At 34.4% G+C, this 19,916-nt stretch overlaps 1 protein-coding gene across 6 annotated transcripts in view; it reads left to right on the top strand.

Moving 5' to 3' along the window:
- The window catches only part of LRCH2 (leucine rich repeats and calponin homology domain containing 2), a 114,756-nt gene that overhangs the window by 44,857 nt on the left and 49,983 nt on the right, over positions 1-19,916 (top strand). For 3 of the 6 annotated variants that reach the window (XM_081278057.1, XM_081278055.1, XM_081278054.1), the window contains exons 6-12: positions 2,725-2,858; positions 8,616-8,703; positions 9,420-9,531; positions 9,728-9,825; positions 9,916-9,974; positions 12,232-12,342; positions 18,049-18,114. In XM_081278057.1, the coding sequence (XP_081134183.1) occupies positions 2,725-2,858; positions 8,616-8,703; positions 9,420-9,531; positions 9,728-9,825; positions 9,916-9,974; positions 12,232-12,342; positions 18,049-18,114 (668 nt within the window). The remainder of the gene's footprint in view (positions 1-2,724; positions 2,859-8,615; positions 8,704-9,419; positions 9,532-9,727; positions 9,826-9,915; positions 9,975-12,231; positions 12,343-18,048; positions 18,115-19,916) is intronic. The other 3 variants (XM_081278059.1, XM_081278058.1, XM_081278056.1) reach the window with 1 other exon arrangement.

The following is a 19,916-nucleotide window of genomic DNA, read 5'->3' as shown; positions in this document are numbered from 1 at the left end:
GGAGTGATAGGTGACTTGACGTGTTTGTCCACACCAAAGGAGGTTTTACAATTTGGTCATAGATTCAAGAACAAATTATTAATAGACATATAGAAAACATACAAAAGAGAAATGGAATCATGATTTTAGGGAAAACAAAAATATTGTAGGAGAAAATAAATATAATCCTACCTTTCTATGGGGCTCATCTGTGGATATTTTCTTGGTCATAAATTTTTACATAAATAATGTAAAAACTGGATTTTGATTTAATGAAAAATTGTGACATAGCTATAATAATAATAGAAAACATTGTCTTCATTTTTCAAAGCAAGACTGTGTGACTAAAGAGTCCATGCTCTTTAACCACTGTTAGGCTTCTGAAGAGAGAGGGAATATGATTATGTGAGTGGAGGGGGTATAGTAGAGGTGGTGGTGGTGACAGTCGTCATAGTGGTAGTGCAAGAAATTTAAGTTCCCATCTTCTTTAGTGATACCCCAATAAATAAAATCTATGACTGAAAAATAAAAAGTAGTAGAAGCATGTTATTCATGAGGGTAACTAGCAAAATACCAACTGAAAAAGTTCAAAGTATAATGGGAGATTACTTTTTAAACAGCTTGTGATTCTGCTTGATTTTTTGAAACTATTTACATGAATTATCATGATATAAACAATAGTTAAAATTTATAGAATTTACAGAAAATAAATGTTTAATTAGTTTAGACAGATAGTGGGATACTATTTTGCACACTTTAATTGGTAATGTATTTATATCCTAATAACTCATTTTTATTTTCCTTTCAAATGAAAATTTTCAGTAATGAATCAGACCTAGTATCTATGAGAATTACCTAAAACATCTTTTACTTGGAATTATAATTTTCTTTCTTTTTTTGGGGGGGGTACCAGGGATTGAACTCAGGGGCATTGGACCACTGAGCCACATCCCCAGCCCTATTTTGTATTTTATTAAGAGACAGGGCCTCTCTGAGTTGCTTAGTGCCCTGCTTTTTGCTGAGGCTGGCTTTGGACTCGTGATTCTCCTGCATCAGCCTCCCAAGCAGATGGGATTGCAGGCTTGCACCACCATGCTCTACTTCTTTTTTTCTTTTTGATACTGGAAATTGAACTTGGATGCTTTATCAGTGAGCCACAACCCCACCCTTTTTTGTTTTTATTTGGCGACAGGGTCTTGCTAAGTTGCCCAGACTGGCTTCAACCTTTCAATGATCCTCCTGCTTCAGCCTCCTGAGTTGCTGGGATTATAGGCATGTGCCACCATGCCTGGCATAATTTTTATTTTTATTTTTTTGGTTACCAGGTATTGAACCCAGGGGTGCTTAACCACTGGACCACATCACTAGCCCTTTTTATTTTGAATTTTTTTGAGATAGGGTCTCATTAAGTTGCTTAGAGCCTTACTAAATTGCTGAGGCTGGCTTGGGACTCGTGATTCTCCTGCATTAGTCTCCCCAAACACTGGGATTACAGGCATGTGCCACTGCTCCCAGCTATATAGTTGTCTTTGTTGATTTCTTTCTTTTTTATTTGTTATTTTTAGTAGTGCAATGTAGTTTGACATATCATACATACATGGAATATAACTTCCCATTCTTGTGGTTGTATATGATGTGGAGTTACAATGGTCATATATTTATATATGAACATAGGAGATTTATGTTTAATTTATTCTACTGTTTTTCCCATTCCCATCCCTCTTCCTTCCTCCCATTCCTCCCTGTCCAATTCAGTGAGCCTCCACTCCTCTCACCCCTCTGACTATTATGAGTCAGCATCCTCATATTAGAGAGAACATTCAGCCTTTGGTTTTTTGGGATTGGCTTATTTCCCTTAGCATGATAGTCACCAGTTCCATCTATTTACTGGCAAATGAGATTTTATTCTTCTTTATGGCTGAGTAATATTCCATTGTGTATGTGTACCACTTTGTTGATTATTTTTGCATGTGAGGTAAGGTTATGTGAACCCATCAAACAAGATATTTTTATTAAAAATTTTGGGAAATATTTATTTGATGTCACTCATAATGACTGTAAATAAATAAGCTTTGTAAAGATTACTTACAATTTCTTTGCTTCTCATTTTCCATCAGTTTTACGCAAAATACCTTCTTTCACATAGTTTTTTACCCCTTGTTATTTCTTTCCTTCATAACTAATAAAAAATAATTTTTCAGTTGAACTGACCAATGTTTTTTTTTAAATTTTATTCTAATCAATCTATCATTATACCTTTCAACAAATTCACTTTCTCTTTATTTACATTATTTTTATTTTAGTTTTCTTTCAGTGTTCATACCAAACATCTTTGTGGTTCTGATGATATTACCTTTAAAATTGTATATATTTTTTGCTCTGTTGCCACCAAATCAGTGAATAGTTTATTTCTTTTTCTTCTTTTTCTAATAAGGGCAACTTTCATGTATTGTAAATTTTTATATCGTTTAGTGGTTTGTACATTCTACTTTTAACGAGAAAGCTTGAGTAAATTATAGAAAAATTAACTTTTTCTGATAAGAACAGAGATATCAATAGCATTTAATTGGTGTCAGTATTGTTCAATTTTTCCATGTAATGTTATATGTACAAACTCTTTAAATATGCAAAGTATCAATTAAGATTATTATATCATAACATAATTTGACATTATTAAAATAAATAACTTGATAATTGCCATTTATATTTTGAGCTGTATAATAAATACATCTCATTTGTTAACAGATATGTTTAAAGGGTAAAGTACACATATTTAAGTACTTAAATATCCAAGCGTGTTGTAGAATGGATAAGAAACCAGATTCCCTGGATCTTCCATCATTGAGTAAAAGAATGCCCTCTCAGCCTCTCACAGACAGGTAATATAATGTTTTTATAGTCTCTTTTTGTTTTCTCTTTTTTTAAAAGATATTTATTAATCTTAAGTGTACTGAGTATATTCAGGCTGATTGGCCCAGTGGTAAAATCAGTATTTCTGAAGCTAAATATCACCATCAGAGAATGAACTTCCAAGATACTAGAATAAATCTGAGATTTTCTCAGATAATTATTATTATTTTAGCAGTGAAAATGACATTATATTGCAGAATCACCAATTTCTCAGCTATAACAACTGTTAATTTACTTTTGTGATTTCTGTATTCTACATTTGTAATAGCAAATAGAATTTTACTTCAAACCGAGTTTGGTGGAAGAGCATGATGTTTTTTCTTTTTGTCATATTCTTTTGTGTGTGTGTGTGTGTATGATGCTGGGGATGGAACTCAGGGTCTTGCGCATACTAGGCAAGTGCTCTACTACTGGGCTACATCCTCATGCCCTTAGTTATATTCTTTAGGACTAATCAAAGATGATATGTCATTGACATTCCTTATGATTTTGATGATTTCCTTATGAGATTTTGAAATGGTAAATTATATTTGTTTATAATCCATCCTTTCAAGATGCAGGTTGGTCTGAAAGATTTTATGAAAATATAATTCGGGGGGCTGGGGATGTGGCTCAAGCGGTAGCGCGCTCGCCTGGCATGCGTGCGACCCGGGTTCGACCCTCAGAACCCCATACCAACAAAGATGTTGTGTCCGCAGAGAACTAAAAACTAAATATTAAAAAAAAATTCTCTCTCTCTCTCTCTCTCTCTCTCTCTCTCTCTCTCTTCAAAAAAAAAAAAAAAAAGAAAGAAAATATAATTCGGGCTGGGATGTAGCTCAATGGCAAAGTGTTTGCCTTGCATTCACAAAGCCCTGTGTTTGACCTCCAGTTCCCCCGCCAAAAAAAAGAACCCCACCAAGAAAATATAATTCTATGCAGTGATTTGGAATGGGTTGAGACTACAGAAAGAGAGAGTATGCCCCTGACTAAAGTATTTAAAGGTTTGTCTTTGCATATGTGATAAAGTTTAGATTGCTTGGTATGGCAGTATCCGAAATACTATTGGTAAACAGTACAAGTTCTTAAATTCCAAATAGGACTTTTTTCTTGAATATTTCTCTTGCTTGTGTAGTGTTAAATATCTAAACATTAGACTTAGGGGGCTGGGGATATAGCTCAGTTGGTAGAGTGCTTGCCTCGCATGCATAAGGCCCTGGGTTCAATTCCCAGCACCGCCAAAAAAAAAAAAAAAAAAAAAAAAAAGGATTTAGTACCTAAAGATTATTTTGCTTAATATTATGAACAATATTAGACCAAACAAGTCTATAAAAATTAAAAGTTAATACCTATTCTAATATTATGAACAATATTAGACCAAACAATTCTATAAAAATTAAAGTTAATACCTATTCTAATCTCTATTAATATGCACTATTTTAAAATGAATTTAGTAGTGGCATTCACTGATTTAGTCATTTATATTACAAATACCTTTTGAATGCCTACTGGTAGATTTCAGGGTATGCTTTATTGAGTGCCATTGTATGTTGGTCTTGCACCTCATGGAGCCTACAATCTTGTAGAGAATGAATCAGTGAGTAAATGTAAAGTATGGTTTCTATCGCTTAAGCACTATCATAAAGTTGAACAATGGTAAGATGAACCATAACAAATCAAGGACCATTTGTATAAGTGCATGCCATATGCTCTGGTTTGAATATGTTTCCCAAAGTTCATGTGTTAAAAACTTAATCTCCAATACAACAGTGTTTGGGGGCAGGGCCTAATAGAAGGTATTAAGGGCATGACAGCTCCCAGACACTTCACTGTGAGGGTGGACAGCCAATATACTATCATGGGCTGTGTTGCTAAACTATGATGTTCAGTAGGTTTGGTGTGTTAAGTACATTTTCAAATTAAAATATTTTAATACCAACATTAATCAAGGAGCATCTGCACATATGTATAAATTTTCAAATCATAGTGCTATGAAGGAAAGGGCCATATTTCAAGAGTGTGGTCAGGGAATGTCTCTTTGGGAAGATGAAGTTTTAAGTCAAGATCCTAATGAAGAAATCCAGCCATGTGAAGAGTAAGGGGGAAAGCAACTCAGAAAAAAATGACCTGTGTCTTCCCTTAGGTTGGGAAGGAACTTAGTGTATTCAGAGGAAGCCAGAATGATTAGTAGAGCGACTGAAAGGTAGAGTGGTAAAAATTGATTACGGAGAGATAGTCCAGGCTCAGGTCATGTGGGGGCTTTGTAGTCTGTGGCAAGAAGTTTGAATTTTATTTAAAATACAATGGGAAGTCATTGAACAGTATAAAGAATTGATCTGATTTGTTTCAACTAATTTGACTTTTAGAAGAATAGATTGGAAGTGAGCAGAAGTGGAAGCACAAAAATCAGTTTATATTGTTGCAATACTGCCTAGAGATCAAGAGATCTTTTTATTTTTATTTGTTAGAGTTTTTTTATTTTTAGTTGTAGATAGACATGATACCTTTATTTTATTTATTTATTTTTATGTAGTGGTAAGGATCAAACCCAGGGCCTCGCATGTGGTAGGCGAGTGCTCTACCACTGAGCCACAACCCCCAGCTCTGATTAATTTTAATAATATATTCTATTTAACCCAGTATATCAAATACTACCATTTAAATCTTCAATTAATATACAAAATTAGTGAAATATTTTACATGCTTATTTTTATATGAAATCTTTGAAATGTGGTGTATACATTTATCATGTGTCTCAATTTGGACTAGCCACACATCAAGTGCTAAATACCCATATGTGGTTAGTAGTCACTTACTATATTGGACAGTGCAGATCTATAGAGTTGATTGTCAGGTCTCATGGGTCAGCTAGCACCCCACCAGGGTAGTTTCCTGCTCAGAAGGTTGTGAGCCACCTGAGAAAATGAAAGTCTGAAATAGATAGTAAAGAAATAAGGAGACAGGGGTCTGGGGCTGTGGCTCAGTGGTAGCGCACTTGCCTGGCATGTGTGAGGCACTGGATTCGATTCTCAGTACCACATATAAATAAATAAAATAAAGGTCTATCAACAACGAGAGAGAGAGAGAGAGAGAGAGAGAGAGAGAGAGAGAGAGAGAGAGCCAGAAATTAGATTTAAAGAGAAAGCAGAGCTCCTGATAGATCCTTCAGTCCTGGTGGAAGCTAGAACTGAACAACTAGAAAGTGGCTCTGGTTCTTTATTTAAGGGAGAGTACATCAAAGGCAGGGATAAGGTTTTAGTGGAAGTAGTCTTGCTGCAAACAGGTTGATTGGCATCTTGACAAGCTATATCCATCTCTGAGAGGCTGTGTGGCTGTGTGACTCCAGCTGGTCACCCCAACTCCAGCGCAGTGCTGATCCTAGCAGAGCTACGTAGGATATCACAGGTACTGGGTGATCTCAAACCAGCAGGAGTGCCGCTGGGAGTTCCCAGATACCAGACTTTCCTACCACCTGGCTTCCATGTTGATTTGTTTCATGCACAGTTCATGGATGGCTTCCAGCAGTCAGGTGTGTTAATCTCCCACTAACAGCCTGTATTGAACTATTTGGAAAATTATTATATGTGCCTTCATATACAGGTTTCTGGCTATATGGTTCTCACTACTTAAAATGCCTTCCCATGCCTTATCTATTTTGTAAACACTTTGCTCTACATGAATAGGCATTACAATAGTTACATATACAGTATTAGCTTTTGGGATCAGACATAAAGATAGCTTTAAAGGTCTTTTTTGACTCTTTTTTTTTCTTTTTTTTATATTGGTTGTTCACAACATTACAAAGCTCTTGACATATCATATTTCATACATTAGATTGAAGTGGGTTATGAACTCCCAATTTTACCCCAAATGCAGATTGCAGAATCACGTCGGTTACACATCCACAATTTTACATAATGCCCTATTAGTAACTGTTGTATTCTGCTACCTTTCCTATCCCCTACTATCCCCCCTCCCCTTCCCTCACATCTTCTCTCTCTACCCCATCTACTGTAATTCATTTCTCTCCTTGTTTATTTTCCCATTGCCCTCACAATCTCTTATATGTAATTTTGTATAGCAATTAGGGTCTCCCTTCATTTCCATGCAATTTCCCTTTTCTCTCTCTTTCCCTCCCATCTCATGTCTCTGTTTAAAGTTAATCTTTTCTTCTTGCTCTTCCTCCCTACTCTGTTCATAGTTGCTCTCATTATATCAAAGAAGACATTTGGTATTTGTTTTTTAGGGATTGGCTAGCTTCACTAAGCATAATCTGCTCTAGTGCCATCCATTTCCCTGCAAATTCCATGATTTTGTCATTTTTTTAGTGCTGCATAATATTCTATGGTGTATAAATGCCACATTTTTTTTATCCATTCATCTATTGAAGGGCATCTGGGTTGGTTCCACAGTCTAGCTGTATGTCTTAATGTCTCTGGTCCTTAGTTTTTTAATATGTAAAAATAAAATAATCACACAAATGCTATTGGGATTAAATTAAATAATGTTTATAGAGTACTTAGCACAATGCATTATTTATAATATTTTCTCAACAAATAGCTTATTATCATTGTCATCTATTACAAATGCATGTATATGTTTGTACGTGGATTTAATATTGTAGAGTCAGCTCTAATAATGGTTTAACATCTTAAATCTTCCCTGGCTTTGTATAGTTTATTTAAAATCTCTGAGCCTGTTTCCTTATCTAAAATGTTAACCATACCCACTTCATAAGGTGGTTCTGTGAATTAAATGCAACCAGTTCAACAAATGATTATCAGTAAATGTTAGAGTTTTCCCCTTTAGAAGTTAAATTTTATAAGCTTTATTATTCTCATTTGTACAAAGAAGCAACTTTAAAAATATGGACTATGTATGAAATATGAGGTACAGCTCGCCCAGTTCCTAACACAGTGTAGACATTCAGCAAATGCTAGCAATTACGCCCTGTCTTCTAAGTCAATGCCTCTTTCTTGGGTAAAGCCTTTCCTAACCTTACCAAGGAGAATTAGTTGATCTCTCTTTTTTCTCCTGGCACTTTAATTTACCTTTGTCATAGGCTTCATTAACATATAAACAGACTCATTTCCCTTTTGGGCTGAGAACCCTTTGAAGGCAAACTTTTTGTTCATCTCATTTTATCTCAAACATTAAGCACAGTGCTTGATACTTTATAGATGGTTCCCTAAGTTTATTGATATACTTCTGAAAAGACAAAAATAAATTTTTGTTTTTGTAAGCATGAAACTGAAATTAAAGGAGGAATTTAAGTGTACCAGTTGAGATCAGAGACTTTAGTGCTAGGTAATCTGGGGATCAGATTTACACATGGTTTGCAAGTTGTGTGTCCTTGGGTAAATTACCCCATTTTTACCCCAGCCTTAGTTTCCTCACTTATAAGATTAGAAAACCCCATAATCTGCTCGAGTTTTCACAAGAAATATATATTTTTTAATATTTATTTTTTAGTTGGATACAATATCTGTATTATATTTATTTATTTTTATGTGGTGCTGAGGATCGAACCCAGGGTCTCACACGTGCTAGGCGAGTGCTCTGCCGCTTAGCCACAACCCCAGCCCCCCCACAAGAAATATTAAAGGTATTATATACTTAGCCCAGTTCCTACCACAAGATAAGCAATCATTATATATTTTGTATTATCTAAGGAAGTTTTAGATCAAGTGTGCATTATCTATTTGAGAACAAAATCCTAACTGTCTTTAGTATTTCTATTTTCATAGTATGGAAGATTTTTATCCAAATAAAAATCATGGCCCTGACTCTGGAATTGGAAGTGATAATGGAGAGAAACGATTATCTACAACAGAAGTGAGTCTTTTCCATCACTGATCTGTTTTGTTATACAGTTTTATTAGAACTCTTGAGATGGAGATATTTGCACACATTTGACTTTGTTTGAAAATATGATCATTATTTTATTTTATACCTTCAAATGAAAAAAAGTACATACTGATTATTAAAACAGACGTCAACTTTAGCTTATTAATTTTTTATCTGAAAACTGGAGAAGTAAAGTGGTTATTTTATAATTTGCATGCTTGATTAAAGCAATATAACCTTTGTCGTGTGTTTCAAATGCCTCTTTTTTTTCTTTTTGTTTTGGGTACCGGGAATTGAACTCAGGAGCACTTGACCACTGAGCCACATCCCCAGCCCTATTCTGTATTTTATTTAGAGACAGGGTCTCACTGAGTTGCTTAGCACCTCACTAAATTGCTGAGGCTGGCTTTGAACTCGTGATGCTCCTGTCTCAACCTTCTAAGCCGCTAGGATTACAAGCGTGCACCACCATGCCTGGCTGCCTATATATAAACACACACACACACACACACACACACACATATATATGTGTGTATACATTTAGTTGTAGATGGACACACAATATCTTTGTTTATTAATTTTTTGTATGTGGTGCTGAGGATCAAACCAGTGCCTCACACATGCTAGGCAAGCACTCTAGCACTGAGCTACAGCCTCAGTCCCTCAAATGCCTCATTTTGTATTTTGTGCTCATTTCTTTTCAGCCATCAGATGATGATACAGTCAGCCTTCACTCTCAAGTTTCAGAATCAAATAGAGAGCAGACATCAAGAAATGAGAATCACACAATAGGAAGCAAGCCTGATTCTCAGAAAGGTAATTCATGTGGTGTCTGCTATTTTATGTCATGTGTATATCTCTTATTAAAAGTGAGCCTTTTATTAAAAATGGACTTTGAAAATTTATCATGTCTTTAGCTAACTCTTATACTAAGAAAATAAACTTTATTCTAAGCACTATAGTGTTAGAGCATTTAGTATATATTTTAAAATAAATATCAATCTATACTTAGACCAGGAGGTGTATGATTTTATTGACCCCAACACAGAAGATGTAGCAGTTCCTGAACAAGGAGATACACATATTGGATCATTTGTCTCTTTGCTTAAGGTAAATAAGACTGTGAATAGATTACATGTTCTCCTTCATCTTACAAAAGTGGACCATACAATTTAAAGTGATAATTTTCTTTCATATAAGGGAAAAGAAAAATGCTTTGAAAAATCTCAGAAAAATGAAGAATTGGGAAATGAAAAAAGGTAAGGACACAGATTCTCAAAATGATATGTTATTTATAAGTACTTGAACTATTCATTACATATTCCTACTTGAAAGAGCATTCAAAATAATTTTTGGCCCATTTCTCTGTTATGTTTAGATTGTTAATTTGCAAATATATCATCTATCTGGATTCCTTAAAATTATACTAAAACTTTAGGTTGAAAGTAAGATATACACTACATTTCTCCCCTGAAGGGTAATAATAATGTTTTCTATTTTATTAATGAGAACTGTACCTTCACATACATTGCTTCATTTGAATTCTTTCTCCACCTTTTAAAGATAGATGGTATTGGCATTATTTTGCCAATAAGGAAACTGAGTTTGGAACTCCAGTGTGATGTCTTTTGATCTAATCTACTTTCTATTTTGTCACACTGGTTATAGCAATTTTAAGGATACTTATGTTCATATTTTATTAAAATAATTGTGGGGGCTGGGGATGTGGCTCAAGTGGTAGTGCACTCGCCTGGCATGCGCGGGGCACTGGGTTTGATCTTCAGTACCACATAAAAATAAAATAAAGATGTTGTATCCACCGAAAACTAAAAAATAAATATTAAAAAATTCTCTTTCTCTCTCTCTTTAAAAAAATAATTGTGGTTTGTATCTTTATCTTTCATTTTATGAAATTATGAAATATGACCTACCACATTTTTTCAGTCATTATTTCAGGTTACTCACATGGTAACAAATACATTAAGAAAGAAGAAAGGAAGGAATGTTTGTTGAATGCCTACCATGTACCAGAATGAGTACTATATATGCTTTCACACATTTTCCACTTACTCTTCAGTAAAATCCTACAGGGTAGATATTGATCCTATTTTTACAGATGAGGAAGGTGAAGTTCAGAGGCGTCTTGTTTTGTGCCTAAAACTTCTTATGTCTACTAGTAGTTAGGGCATGAACTGAGCTTTCTCTGATCCCCATACTTTTTTCTCTACATTGTGTTTTCCTTTGAGTGACCTCATTAGTAATTTCTTTTGGGGGTATGGGCATAGTGCTGAGGATGGAACCAGGGCCTCACTCATACTAAGCACATACTCTACCATTGCTACATTCCGAGCCCCTCACTGGTAATTTTTTAAGCAGTTATTAATCCCCTCAAATGCCCTGTAAGGAGGTACATTGCTTTCTTTTTTTTCCCTTAAGATTTCATTCTTCTTTTACTTTCTCACATTATCTAATAAGGACAGTTGCCTAAATTTGAGAGTCACCTGTGTCATATCATGTAAGATGTGGTAAAGATTAAGAAAACTCATGGTCTGATAGGATTTAGTAAATTAAATGCTTTTTAAAAAATATCTTTAATTAATTAGTTTACTTTTATGTGGTGCTGAGGATCGAACTCAGGGCCTTGCCCATGCTAGGGAAGCACTCTACTGCTGAGCCACAACCCCAGACGCAAATTAAATGCTTTTAAGATAAAAGTAACTAGAGTTTAGAGAAAACTTTATTTAAAATTTTTTTGTTTTCTTTAAATGATAAAAATGATATATCTTTTTTTTTAAGAGAGAGTGACAGAGGAGAGAGAGAGAGAGAGAGAGAGAGAGAGAGAGAGAGAATTTTTAATATTTATTTTTTAGTTCTCGGCAGACACAACATCTTTGTTGGTATGTGGTGCTGAGGATCGAACCCGGGCCGCACGCATGCCAGGCGAGCGCGCTACCGCTTGAGCCACATCCCCAGCCCAAAATGATATATCTTAATTAGCATTTTTCTGGTAAATTTGCAAATCTTATTTGAACTTGTTTTGCATTTCCTTGAAACATTTTACATGGAGATTTTTTAAAACCAAAATAAACTGAGAGAAGCAGTCTGGCTTAATAAAATGAGAAATTTTCATGACAGTTTATATTTATTTATAAAGGCAGACCATGTAGAGCTTTGCAGTTACTACACTCAAAACTGAGCAATATGCATTGTTAAATTTCTGTGGCCATTACACATTTCAGAAATTTAAAAATGGTTGTAGACTTCATTATTTGTTGGTCATTAATTATATTAATACAGCTAGTATGCCACATTTCATAATGAGTAGAGAACATAGATTTGTTTTCCTTAGATATTATATATTCTTTTATTTCTTATTTTAGTATTTTAAAAATAAAGAATATAAAGATTTTAGCTTTCACGTGGTATTAAAAATAAAAATGTTATCAATTTTTAGAAGTTGACCTAAGATACAGACTGCTTTACTTTGTGGATAACCATGTTTGTGTTATCTTTTAGAGTTGAAAAGGAACAATTACTTGGAGAAGAAGAAGAAGATGATGATTTGAAGGAAGTAACTGATTTGAGGAAAATAGCTGCTCAGTTATTGAAGCAAGAGCAGAAGAACAGGTATTCTTTACAGTAATGAAATTTAAATAGTCAAATTTTATAATCTTTAAATCAGATCATTTAAAGATTAAAAAATACAGTAAATGAAGTTTCAAGTAAACAATAACACCCTTGTAAGATCTATTCCAAGATCTTGAGACTAACTATTAAAAGACAATAGGAAATACTTAAGGAGAAAAATGTAAAATTACAGTACAACTAACAGAATATACGCATGTGGTCACTGTGTTTAATAGTTGCTTATATATTTTTTATTTTTGTGTGCTGAATCATAATGACTGATTTATTTTTTATACTTATTTTAGCTCACATTAACTTTTACATTGTAAACATTTTTTCTTAAATGATTATAAAAAAAACACACTTTTTTGGGGGGATATGTATAAACTCCTTAGAATTGAACCAAATCATATAGTGGTTGAAGAAATCACTGTGATGGTTTGAGTGCCACAAATTCACTTTTGTCCGTTTCTTGCTCAGCAACTATTTTCCCTTCTACGTAGGCCTTCTCTAAATGCATGTTGTTGGCAGTGAGGAGGACATTGTATGAATGAGTATAAAATCAAACCAAGTTTATTTTTAATACAGGAAAAGTTTCATGTGCTGGTAAGGGTCAGCTATTTTTACCATCTTCATTTACTGAGAGTATTACATTTATTTGTTTGTTTGTTTGTTTATTTAAATTGTTTGGTACTGGGGATTGAACCCAGGGGTGCTTAACCACTGAGCCATAACCCCACCCTTTTTATTTTTATTTTGTTTTGGTACTGGGGATTGAACTCAGGGGGCGCTTGACCACGGAGCCACATCCCCAACCCTATTTTGTATTTTATTTAAGAGTCAGGGTCTCACTGAGTTGCTTAGGGCCTTGCTAAGTTGCTGAGGCTGGCTTTGAATTCAAGATCTTCCTGCCTCAGCCTATGGAGCTGCTGGAATTACAGGCTATGACACCAAACCTGGCTTAATTTTTTTTTTTTTTTTTTTAATTTTGAGACAAGAGTCTCACTAAGTTGCTTAGGGTCTCTCTAAGTTGCTGAGGTTGGCCTCATACTTGCAATCCTCCTGACTCAGCCTCCCAAGTCACTGGTATTACAGGCATGCACCACCATGACCAGCTTGCATTTATAATTTTGAAGTAATAAAGATCTGAGTTTTTTGTTTTGTTTTGAGTAAATTAAGATAATTTTGATACATTTAGCCTGGATAATAATAAGTATTTTATGCAACTTGCTCAAGACAATAAATATTTATGGATAATATAACTCTGGTTTCGAAGTTTCACATTTAAATATACTGGTATTTGTTTAAATATGCTTTGAAAAATACCATTAAAAGTTATCAAATGACAAATATGTGGTTTTTAGGGGAAATCTGGATAATGGCCAATAAGATAAATAGCCATTAAACCAAGTTAAGTATCATTTTTGTATAGCTACTGCATGTTATAGATTTAAAATATCATACTAGAAACTATCATTGATCTTTACCTTAGCTATATCTAATGAATCCTCATTCCCAGTTTATATTTTTCTTGCCCCATAACTTTCTTTTTTTCTTTTCTTTTTTTTTAACTGAGCATTGAACCCAGGGACACTTTATCACTGAGCCATATTCCCAGCCCTTTTTAATTTTTGATTTTGAGACAAGATCTTACAAAGTTGTCTAGGCCTCTTGAGTTGCTGGGATTACAGGTGTGCACCACCAAGCCTGGCTACCCCAGTGGTTTAAGAGATTTGATGAGGCTTGCTCCACCTGCTCTGTGAAACTTAAAAATTAGTTGAGTTTTTGTCTCCTCTACGTAGCAGGTGCAGAAATTGAATTTATCATTATGGGAAGAAAATATTGCTCATTTGCTCATTTATTGATTTGATGGTGGTGCTGAGGATTAGAACTAGGGCCTTGCACAGACTATAGGCAAATACTCTAGCACTGAGCTACATCTCCAGCCCCTTGATATTTTAAGAACCTGCACTAGTATCTAATTTTCTTATAGTGTTCTGATTTTAACATTGCCATATATAATATTTCTATATTTTTCATTTCTACTATTATCATGTTAGTTTTTCATCTATCCATGTGCTTTAAATTATTCTTTTTAGCTTAGGTACCAACATTGACTGAGTAGCTATGTTTCATATGTTTTGTTTTTGTGATAGTTTTGTTAACTAATACAAAATAGCATGTAGCATTGTGCCTTGCACATAGTATGTACTCAGTTTTACTGTTAATGATTAGCCAATTCCTTGAAAATTAAATCCGATTTAGAGCTAGGAGGAGCTATTAATTTAATTTAATTACAAATTTTATGTTGTCCCTAAATAACTTCTGTATGCAATAGTGATTTTCAAGCTGTATGCAAAAGTGATCTTTGTCTGATCTGGTTCTCTTTTTCATCATCCATTTTAGATGTTAGCACATCTAAAATGTTATAGATGTTAGCACATGAATATAAGAACTTTTTAGATTATATATTAATATGCAGTAACTTTAATATTGTAATAATATCTAATTTTTGAAGGCCTTATAATGTTTACAATAATCTCTTGATATGTTTTTCACTGGTATGATTATCTAGCCCTGGTATTTATCCCTTATATTGATCTAAAAGATGCAATGTGTCACAGAAAAGCCCTAACTAGCTTTACTAAGAGAACCCTGAATGGCAGTTAATGGGATTCCTCTACTAAATATAGAGTTAATGCTAATGAGAAAGATATTTTAACTACAGCTCAAGGGGACACCTGTGCCATTAAAAAAACTAAAATGTTGTGCACATTTCTAACAACTCTGCTAATGTTTCTAAAGCCTTAAATGGCCTCCACTCACAAATTAGTGGCATGTTGGATTCCATCTTAAGCTTTACTTGAGTTACTGACTTCATGGTTTTCAGAGACTGGCTGGGATACTAATTGCTTTTGTGCTAATTTTTAAAAAAAATAATACTTTTCTGTCGTTTATTGTTGTCCTAGCATGATCCCTGCCCTATGTATGCCTTGTCCAGTCACCCGCCAACTTCCACCATGGACTTCTAGACTGCCCTGATGCTAAATACCCTTATCTGTCCATGCCCCACCTGATAGAGAACAATCACTTCCCCCCAACTTTGGGTCACTTCCCCCCAACTTCGCCCTCTCAACAGGAAGCAGCCTAGAGATTTTGTTGCCCATGTATCCACAGAAAAGGAAGATAGAAATTGACAGTGGGGAAATGTAACAGTGGTCTACCTCATCCTTTGAATATAGCCCTTGCTGCTCTGCAGCTCAGGCTTATTTTAAAATGGACATTTTTGTTTGTTTGTTTGTTTTGTCTTGTTTTCCTCTTCTACCTCTACCCCTCTATAACCTCAGGGAAACAGGATTACCCTTCTTCCCTACTGTAGGGCCAAGCTTATCTGTCCTTGAGCACATACCTACAACTGAACCAAAATAATTCACACTTTAGGGAGGGTGCCAGAAGATCTAAGAAATGATTGTTACAATCTGACTGGGTATACCTGGAATGTAGCTTTTGAATCACCTCTTTAAAAACCCTCTATTCCTCCTGACCGGAGAACCACTACCTCTGGGGTAGGAGTTCCCTGTGTCTCTCTTTTGCTAGCAAAGCAATAAAATTTATTTTTCCTTTTTCTAAAATAAATAAATAAATAAATAAATAAATAAATAAAAATGTTTACAATAATCTGGTCATAGGGCTGGAGTTGTGGCTGAGTGGTAGAGAACTTGCCTGGTATGTGTGAGGCCCTGGGTTTGATCCTCAGCACTGCATATAAATGAATAAATAAAATAAAAGATAAATAAACATTAAAAAAATAATCTGGCCATAAAGAGCACATTTTATTTTAAATTTTATTTTATATTACCTCCCTAGCCAGTTCTATTAATGACTGAACTTAATCTGTATCTCAGAATTTTATAATGGTAAATCTACTGTTTCTTTTCAATAAATGATCCTGTCTTCCTTTTAAAATACGTTGATAATAATTAAAGTTTCTTTTTGGTTATTGTCATAATACTTGAACCTTTTTTATTTGAGGTGCTGGTGATGGAACCCCAGGCCTTGCACTTGCCAGACAAATACTCCACTACCAAGCTACATCCCTAGCCCCACAATACCTGAATTTGAATGAAACCAAATCCTATCCTGCAGTGCATTTGATATAATTTATGTCTTCTCTAGTTATAGATTTCCCTTTTCACGCTGTGCTGTTATGTTTTATATTCCAAGTTTATTAAATGAAGGCTCTGAAATGCTATTTAAAATTTCAGGCCAGGAATTTAACATAAATCCTTAAGTTTTAACATAATCATTATAATTTATGTTTGTTGTTAGTGTTGATTAAAAAATAATTTATCTGGAACAAGATTACCCTTAAATATTAGGAAATACCATTGAGAATTCCTACTTTGACTATACATCATATTAGTTGTAGGTTAAAAGAAGCCACGTATGTACTCCAACACAAGAGGCAATTAAAAAATTACTTATGTTGAGTTCTGTGATAATTATCTTACAGCCGTTTGGCTAATTATTTAGTTCATACTTTTTAAAAAATTTTTTGATTCTTTAAGAAAATTTACACAATTACTTGGTAGGTGACACTCTTCCAGTAAAGACATCGGTGTTTAGAATTAATAACCAAAAAAGGGTCAGTGGGGGAAGAGATCAGCAAACAAACCATCAAGTAGCTAACTCATATGGGTTCAGTGTGAAGCCTGGTTATTTAGAAGACAGCCCCCTCTTGGTCTGATTGAGATGAGTTGTGAGGAGTGGCATGCAACTGTAGTCCCAATTACTTAGGAGGCTGAGGTGGGAGCCCAGAAATTGGAAGTCAGCCTGGGCCAAACTGAGATCCTTGTATCCCTGTCTCCAAAAAAGAAAAAGAAAGAAAGGTTAAGCTACTTTGCATTATTGAATTTTTATCCACTCTCTCTGAAAATGTCAGATCATTATTTCTACTTGTGTCTGAGTATATGAAGTCCCTCTGCATCAAAGACAGACTGTATTAAAATTATTAGTGTTGCAAGATGAATAAACACTAGAGATCTGCTGAACATCATTATGCCCACAGTTAACAATACTGTATTGTACACTTCAGTTATTAATGGGCCAGGTTGATGAAGATGAACTGTGTAGTCTTTTACTTAAAAATAAATTCTAGGAACCGGATTAGGGAAGTGTGTTAATAATCTAGAGTACATATTTATATAAAATTGATGTTTATTTTAACTTAATTACAGAGTGAAACATAAACTATCAACTTGCATAACCCTAACCCTTTGCTAGCCTGGTTTTGGGGACAGTTTCTCAGTTTCCGTTGAGATGGAGAAAATAATAATCAGGAAGTTGGGGGAAAATATTTTAGGGTATGCAAGTTCAAAGGGGCTCTGTTATATACATAGTATCTTAAAAAATTCATATCTTTTTATCTTCTGTCTCAGCCCAAAGTCAGGTATATATAGGGGGATACTAGTATGCCTAGAAGGCATCCAGACTTTGAGAAGGGGTTTAGAAAAGAAGATGCATGAAAGAATTGGGTGACCCTCATTCTTTCATAAATTATTTATAGGCATCTGATCTTAAAAACATTTATTGTTTTCTAGTAAAGATCTTCATGGACTAGAAGCAGTTTGTTTTGGTGATTTTTTTTTTTTTGGTATAATATTCTCTTTAATGTCTTTCAGAATTAATGTGTCAATTTACTTCCAGGATTCTTAATCATTCAACTTCTGTCATGAGAAACAAGCTGAAACAAACTGTGGAATGTGAGAAGAGGTATAAAAATATCTTGGTCTTATATTTAATATTTTATAATGAGACTTGATTTTTTTTGACAGTACTGTTTCCGAATATAGGCTTTAATTTATCTTTTTTTTTTTCTTGCTTTTGGTACTGGGGATTGAGTGCAGGGGTGCTTAACCACTGAGCCACATCCCCAGCCCTAGGCTTTAATTGAATAAATGATATGGATTTAGTATAACTAGATAATTTAAAGAGGAAATGTGTCACATCATGAATTAAGTTTACTTTTGATAAAATAAAACCAAAAAGCTGGTTTGATGTTTTTGCTTATATCTATAGTTTGTCTTGATGATAAAATCATTCATTCAGCAAACATTAATGGATACCACTGGTTACCAGTGAGGAGTCCTGCTTCCCCACATGTTGAAGTTTGAACATTAGAGAAGCACGCTGAGGCAAGCATATAAAGCAGAGTTTATTTAAAAAGGGGTAACAGATTTCTCCCTCCAGGGAGAAGGGGGCCATAGATGGTATCCCCAGAAGCGAGGTGTTCTGCCCTTTTTATATGTCTTATGCTTCCTTTGTTCTCCAGCCTTCCCTCCTCCTTGTCTTTCTCCTTCCTGCTGACATGACTAGGCCCAGGAATGCTCAGAGGACCAACAGGTGGGCTGAAGGGGGAAGGGTAGGAAGGAGCAGCCAAAGACACTTTAACAATCTTATAGCTCCCTGTAGGGAGGGGAAATTCCTGGGACAGGTTACCTTGGCAACAGGTTGGAGCAGAGGCTTTACCCCACCCATCACACTCCACAAAAACCTGGGAGACAAATTAGCTAGGCAAATAGGTTTGTTCAAAGTCTAAAACATCTAAAAGTTTATCAAACATCAAATTTTTAAATATTTAATACAAAGTATGTAAAAATTGAAATTCTGGACTACCCATATTTAATTGCTGAATGAAGGTATATCATTTCACTTCATAATCAATATGAGGTTTTCTTCAAAAAGTGGGGTGAGAACATTATGTGAAACTTTAAAAATAAATATTACTTAAATATTATTTATTACTAAACTGGTGCAAGATTAGGATGCATGGAATATTCATGAATATATGTTACTATAGTGGCAAAAATTATTCAGTGAAATATGGTAGACAGAATTTCTGAAAGTACTATTAGGATTTATGATCAGTTTATAACAACAATAACAACAAACCCACAATTTTTAGCTCATTATGAAATGGTGCCATTCGGAAACAAACCATACATAGCGTAGAAGCATTTTAAATCATTTGTTATTTCTTCTGGTTCATCTTAAGACTGGAACAAAGAAAGAAATACCAAATAAAGTTAAATTTCTTGAGTCTAAGAATCTGATGGTATATTTTAAATAACATATAATCATAATCCTTTTATAATTTAGACCAAACTCAAGTCTAGACATTTTAATACTTAGACTCATGTGTGAAATTTCAAATATACTGAACAATTAATATTTTAGATAAATCATGCATGTCATATATAGAGATAGCATTATGAATTTATCAAACATTTGAGGTGTGAAAACCCTCAGATTTCTAGCTCTGAATCAGAATTTTCTTACAAAAATAAATTAAAAATTACATTTTAAAGACTCCAATCTGTTAGGGTCTGTAAACAAGTCAAGATGGCACCTGGCATTTTGCCAGAGGGAGTGGTTTGTGAAATAACGCCAATGAGCCATTAAGTGTGGAGATTCATTGGTTGACTGCTGTATCTAGTTTATGTTAATTAAGATAAGCTGTGTGGAATGTATATATACCACTTCTGTCCTACAATAAACGGCTCCCACTCCTGCTG

This window comes from Spermophilus citellus, assembly GCF_964194105.1.
Source record: "Spermophilus citellus genome assembly, chromosome: X".
Lineage (NCBI taxonomy): Eukaryota > Metazoa > Chordata > Mammalia > Rodentia > Sciuridae > Spermophilus > Spermophilus citellus.
This window is presented reverse-complemented; position numbering and strand designations above follow the sequence as displayed.